General features: G+C 33.5%; 1 protein-coding gene across 5 annotated transcripts in view; it reads left to right on the top strand.

Annotated features, from left to right (window-relative positions):
- Positions 1 to 2166: 2166 nt before the first annotated feature.
- Positions 2167 to 19725, top strand: part of LOC117118110 (unconventional myosin-XV-like) — a 51147-nt gene continuing 33588 nt past the window's right edge. For 3 of the 5 annotated variants that reach the window (XM_033262614.1, XM_033262613.1, XM_033262610.1), the window contains exons 1-13: positions 2167 to 2289; positions 5593 to 5731; positions 8151 to 8258; positions 11527 to 11615; positions 11978 to 12041; positions 14304 to 14413; positions 14831 to 15002; positions 15404 to 15507; positions 16422 to 16485; positions 16681 to 16794; positions 17361 to 17522; positions 18202 to 18318; positions 18778 to 18836. In XM_033262614.1, the coding sequence (XP_033118505.1) occupies positions 5723 to 5731; positions 8151 to 8258; positions 11527 to 11615; positions 11978 to 12041; positions 14304 to 14413; positions 14831 to 15002; positions 15404 to 15507; positions 16422 to 16485; positions 16681 to 16794; positions 17361 to 17522; positions 18202 to 18318; positions 18778 to 18836 (1172 nt within the window). In that variant the 5' untranslated portion in view covers positions 2167 to 2289; positions 5593 to 5722. Of the gene's footprint in view, positions 2290 to 3547; positions 3673 to 5592; positions 5732 to 8150; positions 8259 to 11526; positions 11616 to 11977; positions 12042 to 12456; positions 12521 to 14303; positions 14414 to 14830; positions 15003 to 15403; positions 15508 to 16421; positions 16486 to 16680; positions 16795 to 17360; positions 17523 to 18201; positions 18319 to 18777; positions 18837 to 19725 lie in introns of those variants that run through there. The other 2 variants (XM_033262611.1, XM_033262612.1) reach the window with 2 other exon arrangements.

Raw genomic sequence — 19725 nt, 5'->3', positions numbered from 1 at the left:
GAAAATTGAACCTTCCAGTTAGCTGTGGCTAATCCTATTAAGTAGAATATTCCATCCAAAGCTATATCGTAAAAGCATAGAAGAGCTACTTTAAATTATTAAAATTAGAAAGACTAATGATGTTTTAATGCAGGTTCTTGTTATTTATGTTATTGACTACACCAATTCCTGATTATGCTTTGTTTTCGAGGTTAGATTTTTCATTTATCTTTAGTACTTGAAATTAATTAAATATCCTAAAAACATGCAATGCACAAATTCGTGTACACTATGTAGGTACTTTGCACATAGAGACACTAGTATTTTGCGCGGTACAAATGTATAACTTTTACTTTATTAATAAATCAAACAACTTGATAAAACAAAATTACAGAACAAACAAGTTATTTCAAAATGAATTCAAGACATGTTACACGAAGTTCCAGCTCGCGATAAAAACATCAAGTGTGAATTTGAGGGGAGTGGCAGCAAAATGTCAAAATCTTGACTACTCATGAGACAATGAATTCATCATCATTTAAGCTATCAGGGTTAATACCTCCATGGTTATACCTTCCCCAACGTTCGAAACTGTTTGTGTATTGAGTGCAGTTTATTAAAAATGCAACATCCTCTACCACACCAGAATTACAATTGCTACAGATTCTCTCATCGGGGCTAATTTTTGGTTTAGTCACCGACCTCTCTCATTCATAATAGATTGTGATCTTTGGCCTTTTCAGTTTTCTATATAGGCCTATATAAAGTTGTCTTAAAAATAAACAGTAATTTTCGAACTCAAAATGAGTTTTAAAATTACGTAGCTTGTTTTGAGCAATAATAATATAACCATTAATGAGAGAAGTTCATCTTTAACGAATGTGTAGGCCTATTATTAATATAAAGATCATCTAGTTTCAATCTTAATTAGTAAAGATAAGATATCAGACAACCATGGTGCATATCCGTTTTTGTTTGAATCGTAGTTTTCTGTTATCTATATTCTATCAATCAATTTACAGAAGTTTACGATAGTGTAACCACCAATGAGCATACTTTAAACGCTGATGACTTGTTCCTTATTTAGTTGATAGGCCTACAATAGATTCATATAACACTTGTACATAAGAATAAATTATAAGCCTACCATAGAAATATATACATAGTGGTGGATCCAGGAATTCGAAATAGAGGGTTCCAGGAGGGACTTCCACATGGAGAACCATTAATTATTATGATGATGCTAGATGGCCGAAAATGGCATATTAAGACCTAAATTTGATTACGGTAGTATTTTCCTTTTTCTTCAATTCTGTTTTTATTGTTTTGAAAAAATGTAGGGGCATGAGCCGGCTCGGCCTCTTGTCCCGGCCACTGATACGCACAATATAAAGGGAATAATGATACAGCAAATAAATTTATACAGCAATAGACTTTTGTTGTCTCAAAAGAAGAGAAAAATTCGTGGACAAAATCAAAGGTATCAGATGTATTGTGACAAGAATGCCAAACACAAGATGAGTACCCGAAAATTGTCTTTGAGGAAACAATCGATGGCAAAGACCCAGACAGACCCACCAAGCGATCATGGTTTTACCGACGGAAAGGGGTGAATACATACATCCTTGGTGGAGGCATAAGTTTTACGAACAACTTTTACGTGTACAGTATATGCATGGAGGAATAATAAACGGCGCTGCTCCCTGAACTCTACGGGCTCAAAAGTATAAATAAATAATATATTTTTTTAGAATATACGACGGTAGACCTACACCTTAAGATCGATGGCACTCAAAAACCATTTGGTGCGTTCAAAATGAACCAAAATAAACGTGTTGAAATTCTTAGCTACAAGTACATAAAATAACACAATTATTACAACAAAACATTAAATTCTTAAAGGTAAAAAGGAAATACACAAGTAGGTTAGTGCGGCTGGTGAGACAGGTAGCGCCATGAAAATGAAATACAGTTGTATAAACAACATGCTTCACTTGTAGCAAATTTCGAAGGGCCATCTGTACCATCAATCAACTCTACAGTAAAGTACGTGTAAACAAAATACAATAAAATAAACTTACTCTTCCATATAATTGTGCTGTATTAATAGTACAGTTAATTTTTATTACTGTATTAGCGCCCTCTAGACTGTGGTAATACTTTTCTCATCTCTCCCCGGCCGTCGTTGCGAGATGTAAATTTGTTATTGGATTACGAAGAAGCAGGCAGGAGACAAGTGTGTAGGCCTAGGCCCTATGGATAAATGTGGTTTTCTAAAACAATGTACAGAAGTATATCTTTAGACGAAGGGTAAGCAAGTTTTATTGCTATTACATTATCTCCATAAGCTGAAATACTTTTCAGGCATAGGGTAATGCGTTATTTGCCTGTTCTTGAGAGGCAGCGCCAGGCCCCCCACTACCTAGCTGGTGTTTTTGTACCACCCGCACAGAAAGGATTTCAGCAGGCCTGGAACAGCGGAGGAGCAGCGCCATGTGGTTCTTGATACCACCTAAAATGGACACAAATGTAAACAAATGTTTAAACGATTATATTTCAAGTTGATTTATGATGATAAACATTGGAAATCTGCTCAAATCTAAGATCTGGAAAGGCGAATTTGTAAAAGAAAGTAGAACTATTTTCAGTTTTGGTAGCTACCCCTAGTTAGTTGTCCTACCTACTTACCGCCGAGGGTATTAATATTTTATTGCCTCAACCATGTCGCACTGTGATTGGACGAAGGTTTTATCATTATAAAAATCGTCGCAAAAACCGAAACTCTTTATTAAAAAGATGCTTGTTTATATGTGTGTCTAATTAAGATAAAGATTAAGTTTTAAAATATTTAATATTTAATCCAATTAAGTTACCAACTTTTTCCTGACTTATAGATAGCATTGGTTTTTTTTTTCAGATAGTACAGTACATACACTGTACATGAATTTCAAAGAAACAAATTAAAAACATGCTTGATTCATACGGTAGTTTAGGTGATTTAATGCCGGTTAATAATACACTCCATGATACAGGTTGATGTTACAGTGGCCCTATTTATTGTTTTATGAGATTCCCAAAATTTACAATTCATTTTGAAAAGAAGTCCCCCTTTTTACTTTGCAAAAGTAACCTCGAAATGAAGAAGCCCATCCAAAGTTTGCAAAAAAAAAAAAGCCGAGGGCTTCAATTGGAGGTTTTACGGTATACTAATTTATAATTAAAATTAACAGTCGTTTTACATTCAATGAAATGAATATGAATTACATTGCACAACATTTCTGTGACCTTGATCTTGTCCTTTGACCTTTTCCCGAAAATTGAAAGATGTCTTTCTTAGATTATTATGTACAATTTCACTAAATTTTATGATGATCATTATTTTAATTCATTAGTTTATGCGTAATATTGCTAACAAACAGACAGACAGACAGTCAGTGAATACATACCTTTTTGGCGGATGTAAATATCACTTAACTAATGCAGGGTTGGAAGTGCATGTGACCAAAGTTCAGAAACACACCCAGACAATGTGTGCATTACTCAGATAATATTGATGATTGAAAGTCAGTTTGTGAGTTCACCGCTAGAGACTTCAGTCATGCGTAACAGTTAACTCCCATAAATTGTCACTAGGAATACAGTAGGCCTAACCTATAGGATTTAAATCATTGTCACCAGCTGTGCTTATATTTGGTGAGTGTTTAAATCATTGTCACCAGCTGTGCTTATATTTGGTGAGTGTTTTCTTGTTAATTGATATTCATGATATTATTAAGCATTTCAGCAAAGAAGCTTTTAGAATTAAATTGTAATATATTTTTTTTGAAGAAAATGTAGTAAGATGGCCTGTTCATATTTTTATGTTAATGTTTCCTTAAAGAATAAATAGTATGAAATTTGTATCTTTCTGTGCTTTAGATTACCCGATCTATCAACCCAGGGGTGTTTTTTGTTTTTTATTTTCCTTCTTTGAAAAAGAAAAAAATTGGCCAAAAACACCTCAGATGTTATTTTTGGACGTCTACAAAACAAAAATTTTGAGAGGGCATGCCCCGGACGTTTTAGGGTACTGTTATCTTGATCGGCCCCCTTTTGGACATCTCTGGATGTATAAACTACAAACAAACAGTGGTGTATCTAGGGGAGGGCCTGGATTAGCACGACCCTTTAAAAAACTTGTAACCCCAGTTGCTTCCCCCCTCCCCCCATTGAAAGTGTTCTCAGAAAAAAATATTACATTACAAAATATAAAAATAAGTAAAAATTAGTTAACATCATCTTATTTTGGGAACCAGCAGCACCCTACATTCACTCGTCCATCATCCCTCTCCACCCGCCATTTCGATATTCCAAAGACATGCCATGGAAGACAAAATGATTAAAAAATTGACTATTAAAGTTTATTAGAAGGCTTAGACTGTAGTTGTTTTTGGTCATGAGGAAATTATCCTACAACACTGATAGGAATTGAACTTAGTAGCTTTGCACTGGAAGAAGGCAAAATAAAAACTTTACTTTCTTTTCAGTACTTTCTAGAGCACTACACTTGTTTGTAGTACCATGGGCCTATGTTAATTTGGGAAGAATAATAATTTCTTAGTAACCGTGTAGGATTATAAAGAACTCGTTTGTTGTGACTGGTAATTGGTTTCGTGAGGAAGAGCTCTCATTGAAGGTTATCATAGTTATTGTTATTGATTCATGAGCTAATATTGGTAGAAATTTTGACTACGCCCGAACGAGTCTGGAGTGTTTCAATCATACAATCATACTCACACACCTGAGCGAGCAATTTCGGCTGCACATCTACAGGCAATAAAGCCTGCGTTAGTTACAGGTAATTAATTATTTTGAATAATATCCTCATCATCTTCTGTAAAGATAGTGTAAATATAATTGTTGGTATGTTTTTCCGGAAATATGATGAGATTGCTGAAGAAGTACTCATCATATTTCCATACAGTCCTGCTCATGTGAGGTTGACATATGCATTCTCCAATTTGAGACCTCCCTAATTCCTAGACCCCTCTAATTTGAGAGCACTTTTTCAGAGAAATAAATAACAATTTTCAATCTATTAACCTTAAGTTAGGCCTACTCTCTATCTGGAGACCAAGAACACTCAAAATTTTGAGGTCCCGAAAGGTGGTCTGGAATCGGAGGGTGAATTGTATCTCTGTGGCATCATGGGATATCTGTGTAACAACTGTAGTAATATAACATTTTATTTACATTTTTCTATTGAATTAAAAAAGTAAACAAAATTATTGTAACAGCGGGAAAAAATAAATAAAACAATTCGAACCGACACCAAAAATCATTAAAAAAAAAACCCAAGGAAAATTAACAAAATTATGCATTCCATGAAATCCACATAAGAGAGGAGGGCCCAGGTGTATAGGGACGATTTACCTGTTATTGAATTAAAAACCAGCATTTGTTATAAAATTCTTTGAACGTTCGGATTTGATTCTAGGGAGAGAAAATTCATGTTGACACCTTATAGTAGGTTGCATTGTGTAGTAGCATACATCCAATATGTTATTTTATTTTGTTTGAATCGGTTAATAGGCTACGTATCATCAACTTTATGTCACATTTTATATTTCACAGAATTTTGTAGTAACCAAGTAAACACTGCTGAACACATACTTGAACGCAATCTCCAAAATTTATGCTATCAGTTTTTTGTAGCCAGAGTCTATGGGGAATATAGTTCAGAGAAACCAGTACTTTGAATAAAATGGAGCAGGTAGGTTGAAACAAATTTAAATAGTTTAAATCTCTATTTTTTGACCATTTTATCAACATTTCAGCCAAATTTTTGAAGCATGAATGTACTGTAATGTGCTCTGTAATTGAGTGCAACCACTGAAATTGAATTTAAATAACAGAAAAATACTGAATACAATGTCAATGATTATACTGTACCTTCCTTGGTAATTTATCTTATAACCTGTTATAATTTGTCAGTGGCTGTTTAGAAATGAACTCCTAACAATTACAGTAGCTGTCATAAAAACTATTAATTACAGTAGTGTACTACACATGCTCACTTTTATCGTAGTCGCACGTACAATACTTTGTTATCAGCAATGTAGAAGTAGTAGTAGTACACAAATCTAGAAAATGAGGTTACAATAATAATAATAATAGCCAAGTATATTAAGATTTAATTTTTTTTTTTTGTCCACTTCCAAATATTTGAAAGTAGGAAATTATGAGCCTGCCATAAGTGCAGCGCAAGAATCGCCATATTATAATGAATGCATTGTGTCTTACCCTGCCTAACCCCCATGCGAGGGTTATTTGCGGAGCAGAGCGATCTGACTCCAACAGTTGAAACCCGATGCTGGCCGGTTTGGACCAGGGTCTACAATGCAAGAAGGAACATTGCCTCTCAGCCTAACACTCACTTTAAAAGCAAGTTTAAAGATACAGCTTGTGGAAGCCTGTCAGTGCAAATCAGTAAAAATCTGATTAGATATTTAAATTTTAGAAACTAAACCATCTAATATGGTCTGGTATAATGATTAGAATAAATGATTAAATATCAGCCTAAATTTAAGATTTTATGGCAAAAAAAATGTATCATTTGCATCTTGAGTTTGCGGCTGATTAGCAGCCTGGGTGGTAACCAGGAGGATTAAGCACATTCTTCCTTTGCCAGTGGCGTATAGGACTTGTGTAATGGGTGGGATATTGGGGGGGGGAAGAGGCTGATGGGGCTGAAGATGAAGTGGGGACTTGATGATTAAGCAAGGTTCACTAGCTCGCCAAATAAGGTGATTTTGAACTAGTTGATCGTGACCTTTTAGTTCTAGAAACGTCACTACCCTTTGCTGATGCTGCAATTGAATACAGACACACATTTTGGTCAACAATGGTTGCAGCCATTATGATCGCCATTGTTATTAATCATGTAGACAACCATTGTGTTCCCATTGATAATGATCAATACACTTTTGAAGGCAGGTCCCAGCTCCTCCTTAACATAATATTTTGTTTGCAATTCTTTAAAATTGTCATGGCATACACTGTATGTTCGTATTGTGTTCTTGTGTTTACTGTGTGGCGTTGGCCGCAAGGGCAAACAGTGTCATTGTATAAGCCTAGCTCCTGCCCACCTACAGTAGTCAAACAGTTTATGCATACAGTAATTTTAACTGCTTTAATAATCAGTTAATACGTCTTCTGTAAGAAATGTTAAACTCATATATAGAAAATTTACTCCTCCTTGAGGTTACTGTACGGTATTTTCATACTCCCTCATGTAACCTTTTGGAAAGTATAAAAAAAAGAAAAAAAAAAAAATACAAAAAATAAAAGACAAAAATGCCTCGGAGATTATTTTCGGGCATCTACAAAACAAAAATTTCGGACCCCCCTAGAGTGGTGTTATCTAAATCAGCCTCAATTTCAGGCCCCTTTCGGAACCCTTTGAGGTATCAGCTGGATCCGCCCTTGGTAACCCAACCTCAGCTTTGTCATTGCAGTAAATCATTTAGCAAATCTCAATGACCAGAGTAAACATGACCTATTTTAAATTTTGTGTGCACACTCAATCCCTTTGCTATTAGTCCTCAAGGCAAATCCCCCTAAATGGCAGCTAACACCTTAAAGTCAGGCTCCGGAGGGAATAAAGTTTTTGATATGTTGTAGAACTGATTTTTCTGATACAGAAAAAAGTTGTTTGACGAAAAACTGAGCAATGGTGAATGAGATACAGATTTTTGAATATTTAAAAACTGGGAGAAAAAGGTGTAAAAAACGCCGCCCTTTTTCCCCCGTTTTTAAATATTAAAAAATCTGTAGCTCGTTCACCGTTCCCCAGTTTTTCGTCAAACAACTTTTTTCTGTCTTAGAAAAATCAGTTCTACAACATATCAAAAAATGTTTTTCCTCCGGAGCCTGACTTTAACAAACCAATATATGGTAGAACCAACATTTTATGGATTTGGTAGTAACTAAAGGAAAGGAGTTGATTTTTAACTATAGTGTAAATTCTTTGCTAAACACTTTTTAAATGAGATGCCTGAGCCAGGGATTTATTTGGCTTTGCTCCCCATATCTTTATGAATCTGAGAGTGATATTACTTTTGTTTTTGCAGTTCTTTATAAGCCTTCACACAAAAATTTTATCATTCATTTAAATTTTTTTCTTGTTTAAGGGTACACCAGTTTGGTTCGATGGAGGAATTGGATACCCCCTCCCAGGCCACTGGCTGAAGTCTTTGGACAAAGACTTTGTTGAGGTCAAAGGTGTTACAGATGGCAAGGTAGGGGTATACGTTGACCTTAAATCCTATAATGCAAATCATGGTAGTATTTTTTTTTTTATTATCACCATTACTATGTTAAATTAATCATGTTATTTAAATTGTGTTAATTGTAAATAATTGTTATGGATTTAAGATAGTATTATACATATTCCAGTATGTATTATACTATCTTGTTATGGATATTATTACAGTGTTATTATTATTATTATTATTATTATTATTATTATTATTATTATTGTTTTAGTATTAACATTAATTAATAATATGTTATCACCAGTTTACAATAACAAACATTTTTATACTCAACATTTCCTAAAAATAATATCCAAATGGAGAAAATACAGTACAGTACATAGCCATTGTTGAACATGGTATAACACTGTAAATATTAACTCAGGATATATTATTAATTGTTAATAGAACATTTATTGAGCAATTAAAATAGTTGTAATTTTAGTGCCTATTGTTGAGGCAAGCCTTGCTTTTATTAGGTTTTACATCTTGTTACTGTTCTTACAAACTAAAACTCAATTGAATTGAATTTCCAGAGGGGTCAAAACATACAAAACAAAAGGAATTGTAGAAATTTTAAATGATTATTTTGAATTGAAAAACCTTTTACAGTACTAGTTGTACCTGTACTATGTTTTAAATAAATATTTATTTTAATGCAATTGATGTAAAGTTCCAAACAAAATTGACAGATCCTAAACGCTATCCCTGATTGTAATGTGAATGAACTATTATCTTACGTTTCAATAGAGCATGAATTGCTTTGAAGTGTCTGTACACCTTTTTTTTCAACCTTACTTTCTCACGCTCTGTTCCTCAGTGTTTGTGTTTGACATTCTCAAGCCGTAGACAAGGGTTTGTGATCTATTGTAAAATTATGAATGGATCGTTTGATTGTTTTCTGATCATAGTATATCATATGATATACTGTATTGGGAAAATTTTAGAAGTACAATTACTAAATCTGAAAATTAAATGCTCAGTTAAAATTGCATATGTTAATGTCAGATTTTTATTATGAATATTCATTATCGTTATCATCATCATAATTATGATCATGCATAACGATCACCATGATCACTATGATCGTCATCATTAATTGTAATTCATCATTATTTCATCATTATCGTCATCATCTTCAACATTATAATTATTTCATTGTTATCATTATCATCATCATCATCTATTATTATCATCATCATCATCATCATCATCATCTATCATCATCATCATCATTATCATTATCATTATCATCAACATCATCATCTATACTGTAACTACTAGTATCATTCTCACTCAACAATTGTTTAGCTATCTATAAAAAAATATACAATACTTTAAAAATAAGGTTGTTTATTCAGCATTCTTTTGCCCCTCAAATTCATTTTGTGGTTCCAATGAATTGATATTTTGTCACCACTGGCTGCTATAACAGGTCCTGGGACCCCATTTTATTATTGAATATTCGTGGAATATGACTTCCCATGCATTTTATTTCCTCTATGACACACACCAACCTACCATTCTTTTTAATCTATCTTCAAATATACACAGAAAACCATTTATGATAGCTAGTTTACATAAGTTGTTGATTGAATACCAGGCACAATTTATGCTTTTGCCTACTCTAAGCCTGCTTTTAATGTACAGTAGTACAGGATTTAACCTTTGTCCAGGATTTGGAGGGGTCAAAGTCTACGGAAAACAGTCGCCCAAATCTTTTTCTGGCAGATGAACTAATTAATTAATCCCTGATCATATAAATTTTAATATAAATTTAAAAAGCATGAATATATATTGGATAAAATATATTTATTATGATTAAGTTATATTTTACTGATTATGTTTTAGACATGCAGTCTGAAATTATGGAATTTATAAGCTATAAAATCACCCTTGAAGATACTGAAAATTTTATAAGGCATTGATGTGCATTGTACAGTAGCAATGAAGTATACATCAAAATTATTCGTACATAAAAGAGAAAATGAATAGTACAGTAATTCTGTCTCATTGATGTACTATTGCTTTTGTTGTTGTCTTATTATGCGGCCATTTATTACTGTCACTTCAGCCATTTCTTGTCTGATAAATATAATTTCACATTGTACATAAAAGGTCAATCAATATTATTTTTGTGCATACATGTACTGTACATAGATAGTAATTTACAATGGTTGGAATAATTGTAACAGAAATCATAGATTTAATTGAGGAATCTTTTATTATATTTAATATTTGGGATCAAACATTTTTAAGAACATTAATACTTAATAATTACTACCAATATTTTAAGTTTATTTTCTTTATTATTATTTTTGTTATTATTTTTAATGAATTTGTATATTGAAATATTGTTTTTTTGCTTTATTTACCAAACCTTTAGTTCTGTGATTTTCTTTTTAATTTACTGTTGATTTTTCTCTTTTGGATGCACCATTATTTTGGATGTGTGCCACTGTAATAAAAGTGATTCCAAATAAAAACTAAAAACTAAACTACTGTATGCATTAGAAAAAACTTTTTTTTTTAATTTGATGTAATTGTTTATTGACTTCTGCTGGAAGGAATATTGTATACAGATACAGTAGGAAACAGCATCCTCAACATATATGCTGGTTTAAAACCCTCCTCCCCCAGTGTTCGGTTGGTACAACCAAAGTCTTATCGGATATTAAGAAGTAAAATATAGTAATATGTAAATATTTCAAGTATGTTGCTACTGTAGTTATCCTCCTACCTTTAATACCCCACCCTATATTTGAATAGACACAAGTATTTCAACTTCACCATTATACTGTATATATTTGCCTATAAGATGCCCCCCTAGTTTAAGAAGATTTCGGATGATTTTGTGTGTCAAGCATATAAGGAGACCCCATGTTTCATGGTCAGAATTCCTGCTGTTATGGTCTTGATACTGCATCTAGCTGACTAAAAACGGAGCCAAATGCAAAGCTAATCTTACAAATAATATCATTTACTGAGTTTTAAAATTTTCATCAAAATCTTATTTTCCCATAAAATTGCATTTATTCATAATAAAATTTAGTAGCTTCAGGGTAGTAGTAAATTTGTGTGTTACGAACGATTGGCACATAAGACGAACATAATTTTATAAATCTCAAATTTGTATGTTGTGCATGTAAGACAACCCCCTGTTTGTCGATCGTAATCTGCCTTTAAAAGCCTTGTCTTGTCTTGTACGCGAGTATATTCTGTACTCTAAGCATCATTCTGCTTTGGTTCGCAGAAGTACAAAGTCCACGACAGCAGCAAGACTCTGCGAGTTCGCCATGACAACATAGAGGTGGAGGAGGTGGAGGACATGATTTCTCTCAGGTATTTACAGACTATAAATTATTTACTAAATTTAAAAAATATTCATAGTACTACATATACAGTGACGTACTATATCTAGAAGTCTTAAAGAAGTCTTCAAATGAGGGTGGGGGCTGATGGGGGAGCGAAGAAGAACTGGGGGCTTGATTATTAGATGTAGGGAGGGGGTATTAACTCGCAAAATACAGTGATTTAATGTGACTTTAGAGCGAGTTTTTAGAGGTAGGGCGACTATTTTTCTTTTTTGGGGTGTGGGGGGCGTGCATAGCCACGCACCTTCCTACATATGCCACTGTACATAGTATATTACTGTAAATCATATTTGTTAAGATTCATACAGCATTATTTTTTACCCTAAATAGAGATTTGCATGAAGGGTCATTAATATTCAACTTGGAAACAAGATATAACAAAGGACTTATTTATGTAAGTGCTAATATCTTATTTATACATAGTATATTTGTATAAATTATTGTTGTTTTAAAAATTAAAAAAAAATGTTTAAATTAGTTTAATTTTATTACAGTATCTGTTAGTGTTTTTATAATTTGTATACGTTAGAATACGATTGTGTAGGGTTTGCCAGACGGGGGCTGAGGGGGGAGCGAAGAAGAACTGGGGGCTTGATTATTAGATGTAGGGAGGGGGCATTAGCTCGCAAAATACAGTGATTTAATGTGACTTTAGAGCGAGTTTTTAGAGGTAGGGTGACTATTTTTCTTTTTTGGGGTTGGGGGGCGTGCATAGCCACGCACCTTCCTACATATACCACTGTACATAGTATATTACTGTAAATCATATTTGTTAAGATTCATACAGCATTATTTTTTACCCTAAATAGAGATTTGCATGAAGGGTCATTAATATTCAACTTGGAAACAAGATATAACAAAGGACTTATTTATGTAAGTGCTAATATCTTATTTATACATAGTATATTTGTATAAATTATTGTTGTTTTAAAAATTAAAAAAAAATGTTTAAATTAGTTTAATTTTATTACAGTATCTGTTAGTGTTTTTATAATTTGTATACGTTAGAATACGATTGTGTAGGGTTTGCCAGACATAATATCAATTACACCTGAACAATCATAAATTGATGAGACAATAAATATTTATGAATGTTTACAGTAGGTAGACCTGTAAATACTGCCCTATGCAGGCTAGCCTAGGTCCTTAGTAGAATAAAAGTCATGGACTTTATCACTGTTACCATAATAATGCAATTAAGTGTATAATATGTTAGGTTTATATAGCACAAAACGACAATATACCTCTTTCCAGAAGCGGATCAAAATTGTGGGTGTGGTGGATTCCCACCTGCCTCACTGCAGACTTGTATTTAATATATAATTCTAGATTGCAAATTCTATAGGTATTTATTATGGCTCAATGATGTTTAATTTCAACATTTGTGATAAAATAATGGTCTCAAAATATATACTGTTAAAATTAATATAATTTATTTATTTCATGCTTACCGGTATCTACCATTATAATAATAGTAAGGATAATGATAATAATAGGCTAGACTTGGAGTTTTGTTAATAAATATTGATAATATAGTATGTAATTAATAGTTATAATATTTTTATTAATTGTAATGATATTAATAATTAATAATAGTAATATATGATAATAATTCAAACAATCATAATAACGATTGTAATAAATAATTAGATAATAATGTCAATACAATAATAAATAATAAAGGTGTGGTGCCTTAGATTTATTTGAAAGGTATAAATAATGCCATTTTATTATTAGCACACGTCATCACAAGTTGTGCAAATCAATGAAAGCAACAAATTGCAACATGGTTAAATTTTAAACTTCTTTGTTGTATGATTTACGACATTGGTGTCTGCATCAGCAAGCACTAAAACATTCATGATTCTAAGACCAAATTTTTTGGAATAATTGTTGCTATGGTTTCTGTGAGGGCGTAAGAAGTGATGTGTTTTCAATAGTATTTTATTGAGTGTCCATAATGAATATATTTTACATTTATAGTTTTAGTAGTATTCTGAAATTACTGTGACGTCTCTTTACAATGTCCATAAAAATATAATAGGAATTTAATTCCAGTTAATACGTTGAAGTGCATAATAAAGACTAATAATGATAATATTAAATAATAATAATAATAATAATAATAATAATAATAATAATAATAATAATAATAATAAGTTGGGTTTATAGAGCACATAACATGGTAAAGCCAGAATAGATTGCTGGTGGTAGATTACCAGTGGGGAATTGGGATGAGGGAGGGCAGCCAGCCGGGCAAGGCCCCTATTTTTAAAGATTTTAAACAAATTATATTCAAATTTTAAGTCTGAGAGTGCAATTTCTGGCCATTCAGAGGTGCCATAATCACAAATTTTCTTATCTCAGCCCCAACCATGTTTGGGGCTGAGGTGATATAGATCCTCCATCTATGAAAGTACTTCCCCGGGTATCCCTTCTATTTTGAATTCCTGGATCCACCACTACTTTCATGTAATTAATAAATAAAGTTACCATAGTCAAAAAGTTCTAATTTAAACTGTTTTAAAGTAATTTACATACTTTTTTTTGTGATTGTTATCCACTATGCTGTTAGTAGCATGGTGGCCCCATTTACATCACTTACCATGCTCCACAGGTTAACTTAAAAGTCACTTATTTTTCTTTTAAATTTAAGACGTACACTGGAAGCATTTTAGTAGCTGTTAACCCCTACCAGTTATTTGATATTTATGGAGTGGATACAGTCAAGAAATATGAAGGAAAACTCATTGGACAGTTACCCCCGTAAGTGATTTGTGCAATAGACAAACACTTGTGCTTATCCTCAATGATTTTAACTTTTAGTTGAAAAAAAAAAAGATAATATGTGCACTCTGTCCAGACTATCAAATTTTATTTGACAAAAACCTGTGACATCACATCACATCACAAAAACCTGATGACATCACATCATGACCATATATAATAATAATAATAATAATACTTTATTTGAAAAACTACGCCTTTCCATCGGCGGCACATGTCACACGTAGCAATTGATGGTGCGTTCGTAAAGAAAGCATTTAAAACAGCAGTATAGGCACATCATGACTATATATGGACACACGACAGTTTTTTGTTAAACAAAATTTGAGTGGGGACAAAGTATAGCTTATGCCCACTCACTCGTCTAATCAAATTGTTTTCCATATCTCCTTCCAGTCATCTTTTTGCCATTGGTAACTCTGCGTATCTGAGTATGCAGAAGGATGGGAAGAACCAGTGCATCGTGATAAGCGGTGAAAGTGGTGCAGGCAAGACTGAGAGCACAAAGCTGATCATGCAGTACCTCGCTGCTATCAACAAATCATCCTCCAACCTAATTACGGAACAGGTGAATGCCAGGCCAGGCTAGGCTAGGATAGGCTAGGCTAGGTTTAAATAGGATTGGCTTGGCTAGGCTAGGATTTGCATAATCTATCTTCATTGGTGTATCAAGGTTGTTTCTGCTTGGGGAGGGATGGAGGATGAGGCTCTAATTATTGAATGCTGAGATTTTTTGTCTGCTTCCGGGGAGAGTGTTTGGGGGTGTGGGGAGAAGCACACATATTGCCACCCCAAATTTCACTATTTGTACAAATATTAGTCTGTGTAATGTGTAAGAAATTTTGAACATTGATATTTAACTCTGTATTAAAATAATGAAGCTTTTATGCCTAGTTGTAAGAAGGAATTATTTTGGTTTACCACTTTACAATGTGCAAATTTTGTATTAAATTTTTTATTTTGTTTTAGATATTAGAAGCAAACCCTTTGTTGGAATCTTTTGGCAATGCTAAGACCATCAGAAATGACAACTCAAGTAGATTTGGAAAATATATTGAAGTATACTTTACAAAGTGAGTGTATTTTCTTTGGTTACATTATAATTATAATCATCATAATCACCATCATTGTCATTGTTGCTGTTTGTGCTACAGCCATTGTCACCACCAGCACCATTCACCACCATCAACAATACCAAATAACACCACCAGTATTACCATCAACATTACCACCGCCACTGTACACCATCATTATTCACCATCATTCACCACGATCACCATATTACTATCACCATCACTACCGTAATTCATTACCATATAACCATCATTCACCACCATCATATGACTATCACTACCATCATCATTTAACATTATCACCATATTACCATCACCATCACTACCATAATATATCACCATATCACTATCACTGCCATCATCATTCACCACCATCATTCACCACCATCAACATCACTACTGTAATTCATCACCATATCAGCTTCCTTCACCACCATCAACATCACTACCGTAATTCATCACCATATCAGCTTCCTTCACCACAATCAACATATCACTACCGTAATTCATCACCATATCAGCTTCATTCACCACCATCAACATATCACTATCACTACCATCATCCTTCACCACCATCACCATATTACCACCACCATCCCTACTGTAATTCGACCCTCACCATATCACCATCACCATACAATACACACACAATATCACTACCATGACCATATTACCATCAACATCGCTACCATAATTCATCACCATACCACCATCATTCAACACCATCATCCTCTTCACCATTACCTTCACACTATCACCATCATTATTTACCATCACTACCACCATTACATCATGTGCCATCTTGCCATTCTGTTAAACACAGCCAGCTGTGTATTAGGTATAATATTTCTCTCAGCTGTTTTCAAGCACTTCAGTTTATTTTGAAATGTATTTATGCTTTTCTTTATTTGCAGTGGTTCTATCACTGGTGCTAAAACAACAGATTATCTCCTGGAAAAGTCTCGAATTGCTCATCAGGTAAACATTTTAAATTGAAAGCTTACTTGCTTATTAAAATATAAATGTAAGTATATATAATGAATTTTATATTTTAAATTAAGTTCATTATGTCAGCAGATACAATATATTTTGTTCGTGCACAATACAATATACAAATCATAAAGACTTTGAATGACATTAAAATTTTGTCTGATAATGTTCTGTCATACCTAGGCCGAGGGAGAACGGAATTACCACATTTTCTACGAGATGATCGAGGGCATGTCTGAAGGGGAGAAGGCAAAATATGGCCTGAGGCATGCTTCAAACTTCCGCTATCTTAACCAGGTAGGTATTTCCGAATTTGATTTTGTTAAGTTAAGGCTTGTTTCCATAAAATAGCTACAAGCTATTGCCGTTAGCTGTTGGCGGTACTGATTGTCAAATTAAGAAGCCTTCGCGTTACGATGTCCAACTGTCCCTAGGGCCCAACTCAGACAGTGTTGTGACGCAGCCCTATGCCATTTATTGTCAAGACAGTTTTAAGCCGTCGTTAGAATATGAAACATGTTTAATACTCTACAACACGACTATCACCGACACAGACCTATTGCATAGCATTTAACTCACGCAGACCGGATGCAAATCACGTCTTGCTGCGTAGTTGGCCTGTAGGGACAGCTGGGCAGTGTAATGGTGGCAGTGAAACTTGTCAGTGTCTGTAGTGATATTATAGAATTCACATAATAACACATTCTCATTGGTTGTTAAGTTTGGTTGACACTTTGTGAAGGTTCTATCATAACTTATTACTGGGTTTCTTTATATATGATATGAAATCCACTGTAATTCATAGCAATACATTTTGAAACCATGCATATGAATATTCATTATTTTGATTTGAATTTTATCAGGGTGGGAGTTCACATGTCAGCAGTCGTCAAGATGCCGAGTCCTTCATTCGACTTGTCTCAGCGATGGAAATCCTCAAGTTCCAGCCCGCTGAGATGGAAAACGTATTTAGTGTTCTGGCTGCTGTGTTGCACCTGGGAAATGTACAATTTACCGCATCGCAGGTGAGATGAAAAATCTTATTTAACTTTGACAAGCCTTTTTCCTATTTCCATCCCATATGCCAAAGCATAAAGAGTGCCACCAGAATGAAAATCATTTCCATCAACTGTAGTGAAACACAAACAAACATACAGTAGTTATTTTTAGATCACTGCTTCCGGTTCCTTCCCTAAACCTCCAGGGGGAGATTTTGTATTTTGGCAACCACTTCCAGTGACTTTGCATCAGTAAAATAGTGGTATGTTGGATAGGTGTTGATGTGAAATCACATTGTTGGCACCCTGAATGAATCCTGTCGTCCTGCCAGCAAACGTGTTAAATTGACTTTTAGACATGTTTCAATTTTGGGTTTATTGTGAAATTGAAAGCATTGTAATGTTCACAAGAATATTTTTTTTTCATGGGGATTATATCGCTAATTCCAGATTGGTTTATTCAACTATGATTGCCTTTGTATCAATAAAACAGATATTTCCTCATAAATATTCATATGAAATAGCATCATAAATATTCATGTTCTATTGTATAAGAATTTATTTGTTTATTAGAAAATTATTAAATTAAATTGAAAGTATTGTGTAATTGAAGAGGTTGTTGAACTGATTTATTTATTTAATAATAATCTTTATTAATCAACTATTTATAATGTGCAATTTCTACCATCGCTGTTTACTTTGCTAGCACGGTCGAGATGAATCGTTGCGTGTATCAAACGTGCAGGAACTCAGAAAATCGGCTCAACTACTTATGGTGTCGTCGGACAAACTGGAGAAGGCAATGACGCAGAAGTTTATGAGAGTAAGAAAAATCATTTTAAGTATAAAATTTAAAAATTTAGTGCTTTATATTGAAAAGATTTAATTGTAATAATTTATAAGGATTGACATCAGCAAGTGATAGCCAAAGAGCAAGAACCTTTTATATTTTTCATGATTATCCACACTGACTGTACGATTTGTTGCTCATCATAGTTAGTTAAGCCTGTTATCCACTAGGCACATTTATTCGTGCGAATCATATTTTTTTTACTACCGATTTTGCTGAAGTGAAATGAACGACTCTTTTGATTCGCGCGAACAAATTTGCCTAGTGAAAAATCGGCTTAAGTAGCAGGACAAACTGCAAACGTTGATAACTTGTTTAAATGGATCATTGTATTTATTTTTATATACTGTATACATCAATGATTCATTCTGTGACTAGCCCATGTAAAGGCCTATGTTCGAATAGCATTAATATATAAATTTGTTTCCATAGGAACCAGGTGGTGAAAGAATCATGTCACCTTTGACCCGTGAACAAGCAAATGATGCAAGGTAGATACCAACATAATAGTTAACTTTCTGTTGTTGTTTCATTAATTGTCTTTTTGAAATCAGCTGCCCTATCCCACATGGGTATCAAAACCCACAGCAAAATACAATTAGATGTTTTATCAATGCTCAGTATACCAAACCTCCGGCAAGCAGTTTCTCCCAACTTGTGACCCATGACCTTATTACCAAGCTTTCGGTTTGAGCGATAATGCAACGCTAGAACGGATTCACTCTTGCATGATCGTCCTACGTTCTTTTCGCAATGTACTGTATATTCAGCCAAATTTCGTCCTAGAATCCACACGACGAGGAGAACTAATAGTGATGTCATTACATTCTACGTCCTACTGTGTCATGCAATCGAAAGCTGTCTCCCACATTATTGATACTGTATTATTGTAACTGTAGTTTTCAATTATTATATACATCTATCTTGGCTGTATTTAATAATGTAGTAATATCCACACACATTGGCAGGCTCTTGTGCAATATAATAACCTTGTATTTTGTTATATGATAAATATTTTGTGTATATGATATTTTAATTGTAATAACATAATCCAGTATACTGTACCAATTATTGATATCCATAATAATATGTATGTACATTACTTTATTATTTATTATTATTACGTCTATCATTGCTCTTTTATGTGTTAAGTGTATTTTATACGCATGAACGACCAAGATTGACTTTAAAGTTAACTTGATTTTACGCAGTACGATAATTTTTTATCTTGTATCATTGCCCTCATAACAACAGAAACCATTATACCATTTACTACATTATTGATTTGTATAGCTATTATTTTTAATATTTATATACAGATATATTGCTACTGTACTTTAGGTAATATATCTGTTTTGTTGTTAACAATTTAATGTTGTG

The sequence above is a fragment of the Anneissia japonica genome, unplaced genomic scaffold, assembly GCF_011630105.1.
Source record: "Anneissia japonica isolate Jap-2015-1 unplaced genomic scaffold, ASM1163010v1 scaffold287634_len692169_cov176, whole genome shotgun sequence".
NCBI lineage: Eukaryota > Metazoa > Echinodermata > Crinoidea > Comatulida > Comatulidae > Anneissia > Anneissia japonica.
This window is presented reverse-complemented; position numbering and strand designations above follow the sequence as displayed.